The sequence below is a fragment of the Pseudoliparis swirei genome, chromosome 22 (assembly GCF_029220125.1).
Source record: "Pseudoliparis swirei isolate HS2019 ecotype Mariana Trench chromosome 22, NWPU_hadal_v1, whole genome shotgun sequence".
Classification (NCBI taxonomy): Eukaryota; Metazoa; Chordata; class Actinopteri; order Perciformes; family Liparidae; genus Pseudoliparis; species Pseudoliparis swirei.
In genome coordinates this window covers 22,403,824-22,424,659 of record NC_079409.1, presented here as the reverse complement: position 1 = coordinate 22,424,659, position 20,836 = coordinate 22,403,824, and the positions used below count along the sequence as shown (strand labels likewise).

The 20,836-nt window shown below is 47.2% G+C and overlaps 1 protein-coding gene across 1 annotated transcript in view; it reads left to right on the top strand.

Moving 5' to 3' along the window:
* The first annotated feature begins 2,917 nt into the window (after window positions 1-2,917).
* Window positions 2,918-20,836, top strand: part of si:dkey-33i11.1 (sialoadhesin) — a 40,828-nt gene continuing 22,909 nt past the window's right edge. The window contains exons 1-12 of the mRNA XM_056444796.1: window positions 2,918-2,966; window positions 6,001-6,099; window positions 6,802-6,913; window positions 6,986-7,131; window positions 7,747-7,867; window positions 7,958-8,094; window positions 8,571-8,693; window positions 9,393-9,539; window positions 9,906-10,011; window positions 10,810-10,973; window positions 12,066-12,215; window positions 12,401-12,532. Coding sequence (XP_056300771.1) covers window positions 2,918-2,966; window positions 6,001-6,099; window positions 6,802-6,913; window positions 6,986-7,131; window positions 7,747-7,867; window positions 7,958-8,094; window positions 8,571-8,693; window positions 9,393-9,539; window positions 9,906-10,011; window positions 10,810-10,973; window positions 12,066-12,215; window positions 12,401-12,532 — 1,486 coding nt within the window. The remainder of the gene's footprint in view (window positions 2,967-6,000; window positions 6,100-6,801; window positions 6,914-6,985; window positions 7,132-7,746; window positions 7,868-7,957; window positions 8,095-8,570; window positions 8,694-9,392; window positions 9,540-9,905; window positions 10,012-10,809; window positions 10,974-12,065; window positions 12,216-12,400; window positions 12,533-20,836) is intronic.

Sequence of the window (20,836 nt, the reverse complement as noted above, 5' to 3'; positions counted from 1 at the left end):
GAGTGAAAACCGGCTTCACAGCGTCACTCCGTTCCTCTGTGGTGAGGATGAAGAGGATGAAGAGGATGAATATGAGGAAGAGGATGAATATGATGGAGGGGATGAATATGATGAAGAGGATGAATATTATGAAGGGGATTAATATGATGAAGGGTTGAATATGATGAAGAAGATGAATATGAGGATGAATATGATGAAGGGGATGAATATGAGGAAGAGGCTGAATATTATGAAGGGGATGAATATGAGGAAGAGGATGAATATTATGAAGGGGATAAATATGATGAAGAGGATGAATATTATGATGAGGATGAATATGATGAAGAGGATGAATATGATGAAGGGGATGGATATGATGAAGAGGATGAATATTATGATGAGGATGAATATGATGATGAGGATGAATTTGATGAAGAGGATGAATGCGATGAAGAGGATGAATATGATGATGAGGATGAATATGAGGAAGAGGATGAATATGTTGAAGGGGATGGATATGATGAAGAGGATGAATATTATGATGAGGATGAATATGATGAAGAGGATGAATATGATGAAGGGGATGGATATGATGAAGATGATGAATATTATGATGAGGATGAATATGATGATGATGATGAATTTGATGAAGAGGATGAATGCGATGAAGAGGATGAATATGATGATGAGGATGAATTTGATGAAGAGGATGAATATGATGGAGGGGATGAATATGATGAAGAGGATGAATATTATGAAGGGGATTAATATGATGAAGGGTTGAATATGATGAAGAAGATGAATATGAGGATGAATATGATGAAGGGGATGAATATGAGGAAGAGGATGAATATTATGAAGGGGATGAATATGAGGAAGAGGATGAATATTATGAAGGGGATAAATATGATGAAGAGGATGAATATGATGATGAGGATGAATATGATGAAGAGGATGAATATGATGAAGGGGATGGATATGATGAAGAGGATGAATATTATGATGAGGATGAATATGATGATGAGGATGAATTTGATGAAGAGGATGAATGCGATGAAGAGGATGAATATGATGATGAGGATGAATATGAGGAAGAGGATGAATATGTTGAAGGGGATGAATATGATGATGAGGATGAATATGATGATGAGGATGAATACGATGAAGAGGATGAATATGATGATGAGGATGAATATGAGGAAGAGGATGAATACGATGAAGAGGATGAATATGATGATGAGGATGACTATTATGAAGGGGATGAATATGATGAAGGGGATGAATATGATGATGAATATGATGATGAGGATGAATACGATGAAGAGGATGAATATGATGATGAGGATGAATATGAGGAAGAGGATGAATATTATGAAGGGGATGAATATGATGATGAGGATGAATATGATGAAGAGGATGAATATTATGAAGGGGATGAATATGATGAAGAGGGTGAATATGATGAAGAGGATGAATATGATGAAGAGGGTGAATATGATGAAGAGGATGAATATTATGAAGGGGATGAATATGATGAAGAGGGTGAATATGATGATGAGGATGAATATTATGAAGAGGATGAATATGAGGAAGAGGATGAATATTATGAAGGGGATGAATATGATGAAGAGGATGAATATGAGGAAGAGGATGAATATTATGATGAGGATGAATATGATGATGAGGATGAATATTATGAAAAGGATGAATATGAGGAAGAGGATGAATATTATGAAGAGGATGAATATGAGGATGAATATGATGATGAGGATGAAGAGGATGAATATGACGAAGAGGATGAATATGATGATGAGGATGAATATGATGTATGATGATGCTGAATATGATGATGATGATGATGATGAATATGAAGATGAGGAGGCCCTCATTGACATTTTATATGAAAATTGGGTCAAATACCAATGTGTTGCCCACTTGGACACAGATGGACCCCTAGTGCTGCTCAAGCTCCTCCCCTTTTGCCCTGGATGAGAAAAGTGACCTTTCTGCTGGAGACACATTGTTTTCTTCATTAATAAATATTTAAGGGTAAAAGTTACTCTCTGTCATCTATCCCTCAAATGTGTTTTGATATCTGACGAGGCATTTATTTGAGTTCTGGTGAAAATTGTGCCGTCCCCCTCCTCTTCCTCCTCCCCCTCCCCCTCCTCCCCCTAAGAAATACAGTTCCTGATATTGTGTCCTTTGTTAATGAGGGCCCACAGATGTGTAATTTAAGAGATATGTTTCTTACAGTCTGCATCTGTTTTGACTCGTCGCCGCTCTCATCAGCATCTTTTCCAGTTGCAGTAGGAAGTCGTTTTAAGGTCTTTACTCTTTGTCTATCACTAAAGAATAAGTAACTCTCAGCGTGTGAAGACCAAGATGTTTCTCCCTCAATCAATATAACAAAGTGTTGTGTTTACAGCTTCTTTTTTTAATATATATATCGCTTAAAATTAATAAAAATGTTGTGAAAAAAGGTCGGAAACTCCTCAAAGTCCAGCTGCTAAATAATCTGGAGATGAGATTCAGTCCACAGAGACGACAGTGAAGAGGTCAAGGTCACCAGGAGGTCACGAGAACATGAAACAGAGTCAGTGAAGACGAGTCCAGAGGGAGGAGAGAGTAAATACAGAGAGACCCGTTTAAAAGATGGCACATAGGTAGTTGAGGTTACTCCCTCTTCCTCCCCTCCTCCTCCTCCTCCTCCTCCTCCTCCTCCTCCTCCCATCTCCAATTGCCGCTCCACCAGCTCTCCTCCGTCGCTCCAGCCGTGCCCGTCGCTCCGTCCCGCTCCGCCTGCTGAGGCCACGTCCAGTGGGTTAGTGACCGCCTGTAATCTGGATGATGTTGTTTTCCCCCCCGATGATGTTTTTCTCACCTCGCTGTGTTTTCCTTCTTCTCCGGTGACATCACAGAGCTTGCGTCAGCGGAGATGTTGGCAGGTGCGTTGGTTCTGGGCATCGTCCTCACAGCTTTACCAGGTAAGACACAACAACACACCACACACGTCTTCTTCCTTCTGCACGAGGTGGAACGACTCCACCGTGGTTTAATGCGCATATTCTCGTACTTTAAGGGGTTAAGAGACGATGTGGCACGCTTCATATTCAACAAGATGTTTGTATTGGACTCCAGATGTACCATCAATGTGTCACACGGGCTTTAAAACAAGGGACAACAGTTGAGGAATCTACGTAATATTTAAAAAATCAGGCACATCTCGTCCCAAAAAGATGCAGAAAAATTGGTTCACGCGTTCGTTACTTCTAGACTGGATTACTGCAACTCCTTATTATTAGGCTGCTCTATACGTCTCTTAAGTCAACTCCTTATTATTAGGCTGCTCTATACGTCTCTTAAGTCAACTCCTTATGATCAGCTTGCTCTATAAGTCTCTTAGGTCAACTTCTTATGATCAGGCTGCTCTATAAGTCTCTTAGGTCAACTCCTTATTATCAGGCTGCTCTATAAGTCTATTAGGTCAACTCCTTATTATCAGGCTGCTCTATAAGACTTAAGTCAACTCCTTATTATCAGGCTGCTCTAATAAGTCTCTTAAGTCAACTCCTTATTATCAGGCTGCTCTATAAGACTTAAGTCAACTCCTTATTATCAGGCTGCTCTATAAGTCTCTATAGTCAACTCCTTGTTATCAGGCTGCTCTATAAGACTTAAGTCAACTCCTTATTATCAGGCTGCTCTATAAGTCTCTTAGGTCAACTCCTTATTATCAGGCTGCTCTATAAGTCTATTAAGTCAACTCCTTATTATCAGAATGCTCTATAAGACTTAAGTCAACTCCTTATTATCAGGCTGCTCTATAAGTCTCTTAGGTCAACTCCTTATTATCAGACTGCTCTATAAGTCTCTTAAGTCAACTCCTTATTATCAGGCTGCTCTATAAGTCTCTTAGGTCAACTCCTTATTATCTGGCTGCTCTATAAGTCTCTTAAGTCAACTCCTTGTTATCAGGCTGCTCTATAAGACTTAAGTCAACTCCTTATTATCAGGCTGCTCTATAAGTCTCTTAGGTCAACTCCTTATTATCAGGCTGCTCTATAAGTCTCTTAAGTCAACTCCTTATTATCAGGCTGCTCTATAAGTCTCTTAAGTCAACTCCTTATTATCAGACTGCTCTATAAGTCTCTTAAGTCAACTCCTTATTATCAGGCTGCTCTATAAGTCTCTTAAGTCAACTCCTTATTATCAGAATGCTCTATAAGACTCTTAAGTCAACTCCTTATTATCAGGCTGCTCTATAAGTCTCTTAGGTCAACTCCTTATTATCAGGCTGCTCTATAAGTCTCTTAGGTCAACTCCTTATTATCAGGCTGCTCTATAAGTCTCTTAGGTCAACTCCTTATTATCAGGCTGCTCTATAAGTCTCTTAAGTCAACTCCTTATTATCAGGCTGCTCTATAAGTCTCTTAGGTCAACTCCTTATTATCAGGCTGTTCTATAAGTCTCTTAGGTCAACTCCTTATTATCAGGCTGCTCTATAAGTCTCTATAGTCAACTCCTTATTATCAGGCTGCTCTATAAGTCTCTTAGGTCAACTCCTTATTATCAGGCTGCTCTATAAGTCTCTTAAGTCAACTCCTTATTATCAGGCTGCTCTATAAGTCTGTTAGGTCAACTCCTTATGATCAGGCTCCTCTAATAAGTCTCTTAGGTCAACTCCTTATGATCAGGCTGCTCTATAAGTATCTTAAGTCAACTCCTTATGATCAGGCTGCTCTATAAGTCTCTTAGGTCAACTCCTTATTATCAGGCTGCTCTAATAAGTCTCTTAGGTCAACTCCTTATGATCAGGCTGCTCTATAAGTCTCTTAGGTCAACTCCTTATTATCAGGCTGCTCTATAAGTCTCTTAAGTCAACTCCTTATTATCAGGCTGCTCTAATAAGTCTCTTAGGTCAACTCCTTATTATGAGGCTGCTCTATAAGTCTCTTAGGTCAACTCCTTATTATCAGGCTGCTCTATAAGTCTCTTAAATCAACTCCTTATTATCAGGCTGCTTTATAAGTCTCTTAAATCAACTCCTTATTATCAGGCTGCTCTAATAAGTCTCTTAGGTCCCTCCAGTTGATCCAGAATGCTGCAGCTCGTGTTCTCACTAAACTAAGAACAGAGATCACATCACTCCTGCACTAGCTGCTCTGCACTGGCTCCCTGTAACATCAAGAATCACTTTTAAAATTCTTCTCATAATCTACAAAGCCTTGATTGGTGATGCTCCATCATATCTTAAGGAGCTTGTAGTATCATATTGCCCCACTAGAGAGCTGCCTCACTAAAATTGGGCTACTTGTAGTTCCAATAGAGTCTGTGCCTTATAGGAGCGCTGTGCACAGCAGCAGCAGCAGCCAGGTGCCCTTGCCTTTACGCTCCGGTTATTTATAAGTATCGATTGCCTTTTGTGCAGCGCAGCCACAGGACGACACCGCAGCCGCACGTCGATTCTCATTTCCTCTGCTTCTAATCCGACGTGTCACTCCGAGCCGCGGTTTGACACGTCGCTCTCCGAGGAGCCTCGACAAAGGAAAAGCTCGACTTGTGGGCCGTAGAAATAAACACCTCTCCGTCTGCGAGTGTGTGTTCCCTAAACCTTCCGTTGCCTATTTTATATGGCAAGCGTCTTCTTGTGGAAGTGGCAGCCCGTATAACTCATATGTTTGGAACCGTGAACTGGGCCTTCGTAAAAGCACCAGCCAGCCCAGACGTCCTCCATCAGCTCAGTTCAGTTTATTTTGTATTGCCCAATATCACAGATTATGAATTCCCCTCAGAGGGCTTTACAATCCGTACACACAGACATCCCTGATCTTTGACCTTTGACCTCACATCGGATCGGAAACAACTCTCCAAGAAATAGAAAAATCCGCCCTGTTGTGCTTTGCAGAAGGATTTAGATGTGCACACAACGGTGCATGTGTGTGTGTGTGTGTGTGTGTGTGTGTGTGTGTGTGTGTGTGTGTGTGTGTGTGTGTGTTTTTTGGTGCCGTTGTCCCGCAGGTATCCAGAGCGGGTGGAGCGCCTCATTTTCCAGGAGGGAGATCTGTGTGTGGGCGGGAACCACCGTCACGCTGCCCTGTCGCTATGACTACCCGTCAGGTATCACACCGAGGAAACACCTCCTCTATTCACATACCTCTAGTTGTGTTGCCTTAAGGCTTTTTCTATTTAGTTTAGTTATTGTATTAATTTCCAAAGATAATTAATATCATTAATATCAGCTCACCACACCGACCCCAACGAGATCAGCCTGTCAAAGAACCTTAAAATATGGTTCTTTAAGACACCATTTCTGGTTCCACAAAGAACCTTTCAAGCCAGGGTTCTCTAAAGAACATGTAAAGGTGTCTCAAAGAACCAACAAACAGGGTTCCTTAAACAACCATGTCCTTAAAGAGTTCCTCAAATAACCTATAAAGGTGTCTCAAAGAACCTTTAAAGAATAGTTCTTTAAAGCACCAAATGTGGTGTCTCAAAAAACCTTTAAAGAATAGTTCTTTAAGGCACCAAATGTGGTTACTCAAAGAACCTTTAAAGAATAGTTATTTAAGGCACCAAATGTGGTTACTCAAAGAACCTTTCAAACCAGGGTTCTTTAAAGAACCATGTCCTTAAAGAGTTCCTCAAAGAACCTATAAAGGTATCTCAAAGAACCTTAAAACATGGTTCTTGAAGGCACCATTTATGGTTCCACAAAGAACCGTTCCCAGTCTGAGAACATCATCCTCGTGGTTAAGAGAGACATGAACTGGATGCTTCATGCGTCCCCGTTGTTTATGTGTTGCTCCTGTAACTGCTCAGGTCACACGGTGACGCGGGTCATGTGGTTCCGAGTGTCCGCAGAAGGCCGCAGGGCGTTCGCTCACCACACCGACCCCAACGAGATCAGCCTGTCGTACCGCGGACGCACCCGGTAGGAGACGCACGCCGCCATCCGTAAACGTGACCCGATGCACATGCGTGAGGACCGAGTCGTGTGTTGCAGCTACATCGGAGGGAGCTACTCCAGCTGCTCGGTCCAGATCCGGCAGGTCGGGCTGAGCGACGCCGGCCAGTACCACTTCCGCTTTGAGACGGACCAACCGCTGGGGAGGTGGACCTCCCCGAGCACCATCGCTCTCGATGTCACAGGTACACGCGGAACCATGGAGGAGCGTCTGGAACCAAATATGGTTCTTCTACGAAGAACCTTTCAAACCAGGGTACTCTAAAGAACTATTTCCTTAAAGAGTTCTTCAAAGAACCTAAAAAGGTGTCTCAAAGAACCTGCAATGCATGGTTCTTTAAGGCACCATGTATGGTGTCTTAAATCAAAGCAGGGTTCTCGAAAGAACTATTTCCTGAAATAGCTATTTAAAGAACCTATAAAGGTGCCTCAAATAACCTTCAAACCAGGGTTCTTTAAAGAACCTATAATGGTTCCTCAAATAACCTTCAAATCAGGGGTCTTTAAAGAACTATTTCCTTAAAGAGTTCTTCAAAGAACCTATACAGGTGTCTCAAAGAACCTGCAATGCATGGTTCTTTAAGGCACCATGTATGGTTCCACAGAGAACCATGTCCTTAAAGAGTTCTTCAAAGAACCTATAAAGGTGCCTGAAACAAAGCATGGTTCTCCAGTAGGTTCTGGTTCTTCGTAGAACCACAACGCCTCTTAAAGAACCCTTGAGGACCCCTTGTGTTCTGCGTGGCGGTCCATGTGCTCCGGACTCAGCGGCCTCGGTTCCACGTCCTCTTGTGTTCCAGACCTGCAGGTCCAGGTCCAGCCGGCCCGGCCCGCCCACATGATGGTCTCCGGGGAGACGGTGTTCGTGGGCTGCCGGGCCCGCGGCTGTGCGGCCCCCGGGAGGAGCCTGGCCCTCTACAGGTGAGCACACACACACACACACACACACACACACACACACACACACACACACACACACACGCCCTGTGGACACCGGTGCTCTGCACACAGGAGCGGTCAGAACCTCGGCTCCTTCGACACGTGGATGACCATCGCCGGCTTCGCCGAGCGGCACACCGGAGCCTACGCCTGCCGACCCGTCCCGCCGCAGAACGTGCAGTCGCCCGCCGTCTGGCTGGCTCTGGGCCGTGAGTAACCTCCGTCAGGTCGACACCACCTTCTTCTTCTTCTTCTTCTTCTTCTTCTTCTTCTTTTCTTCTTCTTCAGAAACCGGAACCAGTTACACACGAGTACTGTTTTATTTTAGAGACACAATTGATCACCTGAAACACCTTCATCAAGACTACGGCCTCCACGAAGGATACGCGATGAGTCATTGACATATCTGTACATGACACCACCTGTCCATCCTGGAGGGGTCCTCCTCCTCCTCCTCCTCCTCCTCCCCCTCGTCTCCACCCTCCTCCCTCGCGTCTCCACCCTCCTCCCCCTCGTCTCCACCCTCCTCCCTCTCGTCTCCACCCTCCTCCCTCTCGTCTCCACCCTCCTCCCCCTCGTCTCCACCCTCCTCCCCCTCGTCTCCACCCTCCTCCCTCTCGTCTCCACCCTCCTCCCCCTCGTCTCCACCCTCCTCCCTCTCGTCTCCACCCTCCTCCTCTTCCAGACGGTCCCAGCTCCACCTCCATAGCAGTCTCCCCCGTGGGGGAGGTTTCAGAGGGCGGGTCGGTCACTCTGACCTGCAGGAGTGACGCCGCTCCGCCCGTGGAGAGCTTTGTGTGGTTCAAAGGTACAAAACACCGTCAGGTCCTCAGGACCCGTCTCCTCCTCTGTCTCCTCCTGTGACTCCTCTGTCTCCTCCTCTGTCTCCTCCTCTGTCTCCTCCTCTGTCTCCTCCTTTGACTCCTCCTCTGTCTCCTCCTGTGACTCCTCCTCTGTCTCCTCCTGTGACTCCTCCTCTGTCTCCTCCTCTGTCTCCTCCTCTGTCTCCTCCTTTGACTCCTCCTCTGTCTCCTCCTGTGACTCCTCCTCTGTCTCCTCCTGTGACTCCTCCTCTGTCTCCTCCTCTGTCTCCTCCTGTGACTCCTCCTCTGTCTCCTCCTGTCTCCTCCTCCTGTCTCCTCCTCCTGTCTCCTCCTCTGTCTCCTGCTCTGTCTCCTCCTCTGACTCCTCCTCTGTCTCCTCCTCTGTCTCCTCCTCCTGTCTCCTCCTCTGTCTCCTCCTCTGACTCCTCCTCTGTCTCCTCCTCTGTCTCCTCCTCTGTCTCCTCCTCTGTCTCCTGCTCTGTCTCCTCCTCTGTCTCCTGCTCTGTCTCCTCCTCTGACTCCTCCTCTGTCTCCTCCTCCTGTCTCCTCCTCTGTCTCCTGCTCTGTCTCCTCCTCTGTCTCCTCCTCTGTCTCCTCCTCTGTCTCCTGCTCCTCTGTCTCCTCCTCTGTCTCCTGCTCTGTCTCCTCCTCTGTCTCCTGCTCTGTCTCCTCCTGCCCTCCAGACATGGCGAGCGACAGCATCCCGGACAGCTTCAGGCCTCAGCTCCGTCTGTCTCACCTCAAGTACACCGACAGAGGAGAATACTTCTGTGTCGCCCGCAACGCTCTGGGCACCGAGCGCTCGCGACCTCTGCTGCTCAATGTCACGTGTAGGTGTTTTAGGGGGGGGGGGGTCAGAATGACCTTTGTAAACCCATGTTAGGTTGAGTTTATCTTAGGTCCTCTAATGTACATATCAAGGTTCAAGGTTCAAGGTTCAAGGTTTTTGATTTGCCATCTGTGCCTCGACCAACAGTCAGACACATTGGAGTTGTTCTGCAGGGTCAACAGAGGTCAAAACACACTATAATAATAATAATAATAAGAAAAACTCTAAAAAACACACTGTACATAAGGTGGTAGAATATACAGTATTAAGTATAGTTTAAAAAAAGCAGAGGGCAGGGGTCAATAGAGAGGCTGGTGACCGACCGTCCGGAGCGTGGTCATGACTGTTTCTGTCTTTGCGTGTTCAGACTCCCCGAAGAACACGCGTGTGCTGCTGATGCCTCCGGCCGACATCAGGGAGGGCTCCTCCGTGACCATGAGCTGTGAGAGCCGCGCCCACCCGCCGGCCAGCAGGTACACCCCCCCACCCGCCGCCCAGCAGGTACGCCCCCCCACCCGCCGCCCAGCAGGTACGCCCCCCCACCCGCCGCCCAGCAGGGACGCCCCCCCCCCCTCTCCCGCCGGCCGGCAAGGTTGCCCCACTCAAACCAGAACCTGACGGGTTCCATCATCTCATCAGGATGATTCATTTATCTTTGTCATCTTGAAATTGTATCTTCTCCAAAAGGTCCAAATATTATTATTATTGCAAATTGTCCAGTCCTATAATCATCTTCATCATTAGGATCTTCATCTTCATCATCTTCATCTTCTTCATCTTCATTTTCATCTTCATCATCGACATTCCTGCCAAATGCCATCAGACTTTATAATAATTCACCTCTCAGATAAACCGTGCACCACTTTCACTTTTTATTTTATAATTTCCGTTGTTGTTTAAATTCTTAAATGTAATATGTCTGGCTCTGCTGGTTTATTGCATTGAATACATTGTAAATATGATCGCTGATGCATCTCTCCATCCATCTATCCATCTCTCTATCCATCTATCTATCTCTCTATCTATCTCTCCATCCATCTATCCATCTCTCTATCCATCTATCTATCTCTCTATCTATCTCTCCATCCATCTATCCATCTATCCATCTCTCTATCTATCTATCTCTCTATCTATCCATCTCTCCATCCATCTATCTATCTATCTCTCTATCTCTCCATCTCTCCATCCATCTATCTATCTCTCCATCTCTCCATCCATCTATCTATCTATCTCTCCATCTATCTTCCCTCATCCCCCCGTCCCCCCTGTAGGTATGCTTGGTACCGTATCCTAGGCGACCAGGTGTTGTCTAGAGGAACCTCCCCCTCCGTGGCGTTCCCCTCGGTCCGCGCTCACCACGCCGGTCAGTACTTCTGTGAGGCCGGGAACCGCTTCGGGTCGCAGCGCTCGCCCACCGCCACGCTCACCATCCTCTGTGAGTAGAGTGTGTGTGTGTGTGTGAGTGTGAGTGTGTGTGTGAGAGTGTGTGTGTGTGAGTGTGTGTGTGAGTGTGTGTGTGAGTGTGTGTGTGTGTGAGAGTGTGTGTGTGTGAGTGTGTGTGTGTGTGAGAGTGTGTGTGTGTGTGTGAGTGTGTGAGTGTGTGTGTGAGTGTGTGAGTGTGTGTGAGTGTGTGTGTGGAGTGTGTGTGGAGTGTGGAGTGTGTGTGTGAGTGTGTGAGTGTGTGTGTGAGAGTGTGTGTGTGAGTGTGTGTGAGTGTGTGTGAGTGTGTGTGTGTGTGAGTGTGTGTGTGAGTGTGTGTGTGTGTGTGTGTGTGAGTGTGTGTGTGAGTGTGTGTGAGTGTGTGTGTGTGAGTGTGTGTGTGTGTGTGTGTGAGTGTGTGTGAGTGTGTGTGTGTGTGTGAGTGTGTGAGTGTGTGTGAGTGTGTGAGTGTGTGTGAGTGTGTGAGTGTGTGTGAGTGTGTGTGTGTGTGTGTGTGTGAGTGTGTGTGAGTGTGTGTGAGTGTGTGTGTGTGTGTGTGAGTGTGTGTTAGGTTTATCTGTTTGTTCTCAACATTCATCTGAGGACATGCTGCTAACTGTCAGATGCTCTGATACCTCTCCTTTCCGCTCCTCTCCTCTCTTCTCTTCTCCTCTCCTTTCCTCTCCTCTCCCCCCTCTCCCCCCCTTTCCTCTCCTCTCCTCCTCTCCTCCTCTCTTCTCTCTCCTTTCCTCTCCTTCCCCTCATTTCCTCTCATTTCCTCTCCTCCTCTCCTCTCCTCCTCTCCTCTCTTCTCTTCTCCTCTCCTCTCCTCTCCTTTCCTTTCCTCTCCTCTCTTCTCCTCTCCTTTCCTCTCCTCTCCTCCCCCCCCCTCTCCTCTCCTCCTCTCCTTCCCCTCCTTTCCCCTCTTCTCCTCTCCTCTCCTCCTCTCCTCTCCTTTCCTTTCCTCTCCTATCCTCCCCTCTCCTCTCCTCTCTTCTCCTCCTTCCCCCTCTCCTCTCCTCCTCCCCCCTCTCCTCTCCTTTCCTCTCCTCTCCTCTCCTCTCCTTCCCCTCCTCTCCTCTCCTCTCCTCTCCTCTCCTCTCTCCAGACCCTCCTAAGAACACGTCCCTCCTGGCCCGTCCCTCCAGTGTGGTGGATGCCGGCCGACCTTTGACCTTGACCTGCAGCAGCCAGGCCAACCCGGCCGTGGACAACTTCACGTGGCACCGCCTGCCGCTGGACGGCGGCTCGGTCCAATGTTAGCATCGTGAAAAAAATAAAGTGGTTCCCCTGAAGGTCAACATGACAAACCATCCCATAGCGCACTCTGAGGCCCGCACCGCGGTCCGGTTGGGTCCGGCAGGACCCGGTTGGGCCCGGTTGGACCCGGCAGTGCTGTGTTTGCGCAGTAATGGATCTTCTCCCTTCCTGTGCTCCATGCAGCGTGGGGCGGCAAGGCCCGCCCCGTCTTCACCTTCCTGGAGGTCGGCCCCGGAGAGAGCGGCCAGTACTACTGCGAGGCCCGGAACCGGATCGGCGCCCACAGCTCGCCGGTGCTGACCGTACGCGTCAGAGGTAAATGACCCGTGACCCGTCTGCCAGCGCTTGAGTTGTGGATGGACGGTGAGTTCAGGTGCATGAACTCGTGATGCTGCACTCACACTCTGAAGGCTTTGTGAGCGCGCTGTCACTTTAAGAAGTGAAACGCCACATGGAGAAGATGATCCGGCAGATTGTTGACATATTGGGAAAAATTTAATACATACGTAACCCTTCAGAGACCTGATTTTATTTTCATAAATTAATGAATGTACAATAGAGAATAGATCAATGGTAGATAGATGTCATGTGACCAGATGATCAATAGAAGTCATGTGACCAGGTGAACAATAGATGTCATGTGACCAGATGAACAATAGATGTCATGTGACCAGATGAACAATAGATGTCATGTGACCAGATGAACAATAGATGTCATGTGACCAGATGATCAATAGATGTCATGTGACCAGATGAACAATAGATGTCATGTGACCAGATGATCAATAGATGTCATGTGACCAGATGAACAATAGATGTCATGTGACCAGATGATCAATAGATGTCATGTGACCAGGTGAACACTAGATGTCAAGTGACCAGATGAACAATAGATGTCATGTGACCAGATGATCAATAGATGTCATGTGACCAGATGATCAATAGATGTCATGTGACCAGATGAACAATAGATGTCATGTGACCAGATGATCAATAGATGTCATGTGACCAGATGATCAATAGATGTCATGTGACCAGATGAACAATAGAAGTCATGTGACCAGGTGAACACTAGATGTCATGTGACCAGATGAACAATAGATGTCATGTGACCAGATGATCAATAGATGTCATGTGACCAGATGAACAATAGATGTCATGTGACCAGATGATCAATAGATGTCATGTGACCAGATGAACAATAGATGTCATGTGACCAGATGATCAATAGATGTCATGTGACCAGATGAACAATAGATGTTGTGTGACCAGATGATCAATAGATGTCATGTGACCAGATGATCAATAGATGTCATGTGACCAGATGATCAATAGATGTCATGTGACCAGGTGAACAATAGATGTCATGTGACCAGATGAACAATAGATGTCATGTGACCAGATGATCAATAGATGTCATGTGACCAGGTGAACAATAGATGTCATGTGACCAGATGAACAATAGATGTCATGTGACCAGATGATCAATAGATGTCATGTGACCAGATGATCAATAGATGTCATGTGACCAGATGAACAATAGATGTAATGTGACCAGATGATCAATAGATGTCATGAGACCAGATAAACAATAGATGTCATGTAATTAGATGAACAATAGACGTCATGTGACCAGATGATCAATAGATGTCATGTGACCAGATGAACAATAGATGTCATGTGACCAGATGAACAATAGATGGCATGTGACCAGATGAACAATAGATGGCATGTGACCAGGTGAACAATAGATGTCATGTGACCAGATGATCAATAGATGTCATGTGACCAGATGAACAATAGATGTCATGTGACCAGATGAACAATAGATGTCATGTGACCAGATGAACAATAGATGGCATGTGACCAGGTGAACAATAGATGTCATGTGACCAGATGATCAATAGATGTCATGTGACCAGATGATCAATAGATGTCATGTAACTAGATGAACAATAGATGTCATGTGACCAGATGATCAATAGATGTCATGTGACCAGGTGAACAATAGATGGCATGTGACCAGGTAAACAATAGATGCCATGTGACCAGATGATCAATAGATGTCATGTGACCAGATGATCAATAGATGTCATGTGACCAGATGAACAATAGATGTCATGTGACCAGATGAACAATAGATGTCATGTGACCAGATGATCAATAGATGTCATGTGACCAGGTGAACAATAGATGTCATGTGACCAGATGATCAATAGATGTCATGTGACTAGATGAACAATAGATGTCATGTGACCAGATGATCAATAGATGTCATGTGACCAGGTGAACAATAGATGTCATGTGACCAGATGATCAATAGATGTCATGTGACCAGATGAACAATAGATGTCATGTGACCAGATGAACAATAGATGTCATGTGACCAGATGAACAATAGATGTCATGTGACCAGATGAACAATAGATGTCATGTGACTAGATGAACAATAGATGTCATGTGACCAGATGAACAATAGATGTCATGTGACTAGATGAACAATAGATGTCATGTGAACAGATGAACAATAGATGTCATGTGACTAGATGAACAATAGATGTCATGTGACCAGAATGAATCATTACAGAGTAACAACACAGTCAATGAGTCTGACAGAGTGTATAATAGTTTGTATTAGTTTGGATGGCTCCTGTCAATAAACACAAGAAGCCGTGTTTAGCGATGATGTTACATTACATTACATTACATGTCATTTAGCAGACGCTTTTATCCAAAGCGACTTACAATAAGTGCATTCAACCTAGAGTAAAAACCAAGAACAACAAGAACACAGGAAGCAACACTTCCTCAACTCAGTCTAACCACAAAAGCACCACAATAAGTGCCATCCCAGTGCCACTGAAATGCAAATCTGTGTTTTAATCCAGATATAGTCGGAAAAGATGTGTTTTCAGTCTCCGGTGAAGATGTAGAGACTTCCTGCTGTCCTGATGTCAGTGGGGAGCTCGTTCCACCACTGAGGAGCCAGGACAGCAAACAGTCTGGATGTCGAGTGATTAGCTCGAGGTGCAGGAGTCACAAGTCGATGGCTGTTGTCGAGCGGAGCGAACGTGCCGGGGTGTACGGTGTGACCATATCCCGGATGTAGACGGGGCCCGATCCGTTCAGAGCACGGTACCAAGAACCAGTGTTTTGAAGCGGATGCGGGCAGCCACAGGTAACCAGTGAAGAGATCGAAGGAGCGGAGTGGTGTGGGTGAATTTCGGGAGGCTGAAGACCAGTCGAGCTGCTGCTTCTGGATGAGCTGCAGAGGTCGGATGGCCTTAGCAGGTAGACCAGCCAGGAGGGAGTTGCAGTAGTCGAGGCGTGAAATGACCAGAGCCTGGACCAGAACCTGTGTAAGAAGAGGCCGTATTCTCCTGATGTTGTGCAGCATGGACCTACAGGAACGCGTCGTCAGTGATGTTGGCCCTCAGGGAGAGTTGACTGTCGAGTGTCACCCCGAGGTTCCTGGCAGTCGGGGGCGGGGCCAACACAGAGCTGTTGAAGGTGGTAGTCAGGTCGTGGGTGGGGGAGCCTTTCCCTGGAAGGAATAGTAGCTCAGTCTTGTCAGGGTTGATCTTCAGGTGGTGAGCAGACATCCACTGAGAGATGTCGGTCAGACAGGCAGAGATTCGCGCCGCCACCCGTGTTTCGGCCGGTGGAAACGAGAAGATCAGTTGGGTGTCATCGGCATAGCTATGGTAGGAGAAGCCATGCGAATGAATGACAGAGCCGAGAGAATTTGTTTACAGAGAGAAGAGCAGGGGACCCAGGACGGAGCCTTGAGGTGTTAAGAGAGACGCGTACGTGAACCGATTCGGTCGCCTCGGGTGGGAGACGGAAAGAAAAGTCACGCCGCAGTCTTCTCGTGTAGGGGAAACCGGGGGAGGAGAGGAGCGGGGAGGAACGAGACGGGAGAGGAGAGATGGAGAGGAGGGGGAAAGGTTTGAGGTGCGAGCCGGCTCACACCGGGTACTTTATTGAGGGAAATAATCGTGCTCTAAGGACAGACGTGTAGCAAACTGTCGTAAAAGCACGTCGGCGACACCCAGGCGCAGCGCGTCACGCGCTGCTAACCTGTCGCACTGGAGAGGACGGGTCCACGGGTCACGATGCCCGGCTCTCTTCTGACGACCGCCCGGTCACGGTATCCTCGCCTTTAGCTTCGAGGGGAACGGAAACTTCGAGCGAGGGCGAAGACCGAGTTAAGGGGAGGAGGCGGAGATCAGTAACTCCTCTATATGATTCTGCGATCGCTCGGGCCTGATGAGCGACGCGTGCACATAGACAGTGGTAGCTGTTATTCTCGGCACGCTGCACCCGGATGATGTCGGAACGATCTCCCGGAGAGAAATGCTGGGTATTCAATTATCTGGTCTCCTCCCAACCCGCTCGAGGTTACAAGGCTCAGAGCGGCTGGGGACACTTATTAATATTCTTATTCTTAGGACAAACTCATGACGAGGACTCAAGTGTTACGAGTCCTCTCTTGGTCCCGGAACCAACCAGCTCGGCCGAGAGCGGAGGTCTACCAGCTGCAGTGATTTCTCTCGTCAGTACAAAATGTCAGTGGAGAGTGTGAGGGCTCAGAATGGTCCCTGGGGACTGAGGTCAGTAGGGTAGCCGTGCAGACTCACCTCGGAGGCTGCGGGTCCGCTCTCGGTCTCCGCCTTGTCTCCTCGGGTGGGTCGACAGGTGAAGAAATAAGTCTCACAAACAAAGTAGGTCCACAAACCGAATGTAAGTTTAAGACTGCAAGGCAGCCAAGTATTTTATTCAAAAAGAAAGAAGAAAGAAACAAAGTACAATTACAAGTCAGTTCCCTCACGGAAGCCTGACGCTAAAACACAACCACTAAAAACTCTTTTTTCTGCTCTCTCATTTCCTCTGTTCGTCACCTTTATACCCTCGGCTCCTCCCACTTTTACCGGATATCCGTCCCTCTTTGGGGTGCTGGTGGGGTTCTCCCCTCTCTTCCTGAGAGGTTCTGGAGAGACTCTCTGTCCCACATCAAAGAGGGGGACTGTTGTCTCCGCTGGTTTAGATGAGCTCGGTCACCTCGGTGACCTGTCTCCGGGTGTCTCCTCTTATCTCTCAGGCACTTAGGGTCCCCTCTTTATGATCCTTTCAGACCTGGTGAGACTTCCCGATGCCAGTGACATCAAACACACTCTAACCGGGGGTCAGGATACAGAACATATTGGGAGACATATATTACATTATCATATCAAAGACCATTGATCTACAGGCAGGTTAACACACATGAATCCAGGCTTGTGTTTATTCACTTCGTAGTAACATCCTCTCTGGCCCATTTGGTCAGGATATGGGCTCCGAACACCCAATCAACCAGGTCTTCATTTGAATATCACAAGAGGTGCCATGGTTACCTCTCGTATCGACGTGGGCCCCTGAGTGAGTTCAGACAGAGGGTCACCGGTCGTAAACGCCAAAGATGACCACTCAGGACCCGTGTTCTGTCACACCTGGCCCTCTGCTTATCGTCCCAGCGATGGCCTCGACGCTTTCATCTGATCTTACAGCCACTCTCCCTGTCGGCCGGCCTGATGGATGCCTTGTTGCTTTCCTGTTGTTGTAGTCTAATGAAACTGGGGTCCCCTTTGATCTGTTTTATTACTCACATTCCGCATTCACTTTTCCCGGCCTGGTCTACTCTTGCTAATCCCAGAAAAATTCGCATTTATTTGTCCCACTTCTAACACCCTCTCTTGTGAATTTTGATAAACCAAGCCTCTTTAATATTCCAATTACTTTTATGCAAATGGTACTTAATTTGTTTCCCTTATTATCAGTTATCTGTGTTAACCCGACTACTCCTCACACCCTCTCTCGGATTAGCCACAGATACTTAACATCACAACCTGAATTATGCCTCAACCAAAACATCCTACATGTTCATTAAAAACCAAAATACAACATAAACCATTGAAAACCTTGAAATCAGTAACATAAAATGAATACCTCAATACAAGTCATATCACACAGTTTTTTTTTTTGTTTTTTGTTTTCTCTTTTTTTTTCTTTTTCTCCTCCTCCCATGTTACTCACGCTCAATCATCTTGGTACTCCTCCATTGTCCCAGTGTCTCTTCCGCATCGTTGTCACCATATAATCCATATAGTCCAGAAATCAGGACAGCCAAATGTCTATGACATCAAGTTTCAAGTTTCAAGTTTCAAGTTTTTATTGTCACATCCCCTTTTATACAAGTATAATCGGTTTGTGAAATTCTTATGTGCAAAACACCCGACAGCAGTAGCAGACTAAAAAAAGAATAAGAATGAGAATAAACTATACAATATCCACACAAAAAAGAAGAAAGTATTAACAATATATATATATAAAACAATGTAATAGAATATACATCATGACAATATATATATATAAAACAATGTAATAAAATATACACTTTTTTGAGACAATATATATATATATGTATATACATACAATATATATATACAATAGATATAAAACAATGTAATAAAATATACACCATGGCCATAGATATTCACAGAATATGTTCTGGTGTATAGTGTTAATGAGGGTCTCAGTCCTTGTTCAGCAGCCTGATGGCCTGACTGAAGAAGCTGTCCCTCAGTCTGTTTGTGCGGCACTTGATACTGCGGTATCGCCTGCCTGACGGTAGAAGGGTGAACAGTTTGTGGCCGGGGTGGTTATTGTCTTTCATCATCCGTTTGGCCCTGGCCACGCACCGCCTGGTGTATATGTCCAGGATGGAGGGAAGCTCACCTCCAACGATGTACTGTGCCGACCGCACCACCCTCTGTAGTGCCCTACGCACCAGGGCGGTGCAGTTCCCGTACCAGACGGTGATGCAACCTGTCAGAACACACTCGATGGTACTGGTGTAGAATGTTCTGAGGATGCGGGCCATGTTGAATTTCCTCAGTCGCCTAAGGAAATACAGGCGTTGTTGGGCCCTTTTCACCACGTGAGTGGTGTGCGTGGTCCATGTGAGGTCCTCGGAGATGTGCACGCCGAGGAACTTGAAGCTGCTGACCTCTCTACTGCAACTCCGTCTATGGAGATGGGGTGTGCTCTCCTCTCCGCTTCCTGTAGTCCACGATCAGCTCCTTGGTCTTCTTGACGCTGAGGACGAGGCTGTTCTCCTGGCACCACTGTACCAGTGATCCAACCTCCTCCCTGTAGGCTGTCTCGTCGTCGCCGGTGATCAGCCCCAACACTGTTGTGTCGTCAGCAAACTTGATGATGACGTTGGAGCTGTGCATGGCCGTGCAGTCGTGGGTGTACAGGAGTAGAGGAGAGGGCTCAACACGCATCCCTAAGAGGCTCCAGTGTTGAGGGACAGCGGCTCTGTGGTGGTACTGCCCATCCTCACCACCTGGCGGCCGACAGGAAGTCCAGTATCCAGCTGCACATGGTAGAGTGCAGGCCTAGACCTCTGAGCTTGGTGTCGAGCTTGGGGAACAATAGTGTTGAACGCTGAGCTGTAGTCCACAACCAGCATTGACACAACAGTTCCTCCTCCAGGTGGGAAAGGGCGGTGAAGTGCCATGGCAATTGCGTCGGTGGATCTGTTTTGACGATATGCAAATTGCCATGGGTCCAGCGTGGCAGGCAACATGGAACAAATGAAGTCCTTGACCAACCTCTCAAGCATTTACTGACAATCGAGGTGAGGGCTACGGTCTCCAGTCATTCAGGCAGGTTACCTTGGGGTGTTTGGGGACAGGCACAATGGTGGACATCTTGAAGCTCTCAGGAACAACAGCCTGGGACAGGGAGGTTGAAGATGTCTGCGAAGACTCCTGCCAACTGGTCTGCACATGCTCTGAGGGCGCCCGGGATGTGGTCGGGACCTGCCGCCTTCCGGATGTCCACCCGCTTGAAGGCTCTGCGCACGTCAGCCTCTGAGATGATCAGCAGGCTGGTCTCCTCGGCAGCGCTGCCTCGGGCGGGCTGCCGCTCACGTCGAACCGAGCAAAGAATGTATTTAGCTCGCCTGGGAGGGAGGTAGAGGAGTTCTCTTCACCGCTGGTTCTCCCTCTGAAGTCCGTGATTGTCTGTAGCCCTTTCCACACACCTCTCACGTCATGGCTCTTGAGCTTTTCCTCCACCTTGTTCCTGAACTCCCGCTTGGCAGAGCCGATGGTCTTACGGAGGTCGAGCGGCTCTTTTGTATTCCGCCATATTCCGGAGTCAAAGGCGGTGTTACGCGGCGGAGTGCAGCGCGAACATCGCCATTTATCCACGGTTTCTGGTTGGGATAAATCCGAACCGACTTGGTAGGAACAACGTCATCTATGCATTTCTTGATGAACCCGGTGACTGAGGACGCTACTCACTGACGTTGTTGTCCGACGCGACCCTGAACACATCCCAGTCAGCACGTTCAAAACAGTCCTGTAGCATAGACTCCGATTGGTCCGACCAGCGTTGCACTTCCTTCACAGCGATTGGTTGCTTCAGCCTCTGCCTGTAGGCGGGGAGTAGTTGGATGGAGCGGTGGTCCGATTTGCCGAACGGTGGGCGGAGGAGGGCTTTGTATCCATCCCGGAAGGGAGTGTAGCAGTGGTCGAGAATCCGCTCCACCCGCGTGTTGCTTGTTATGTG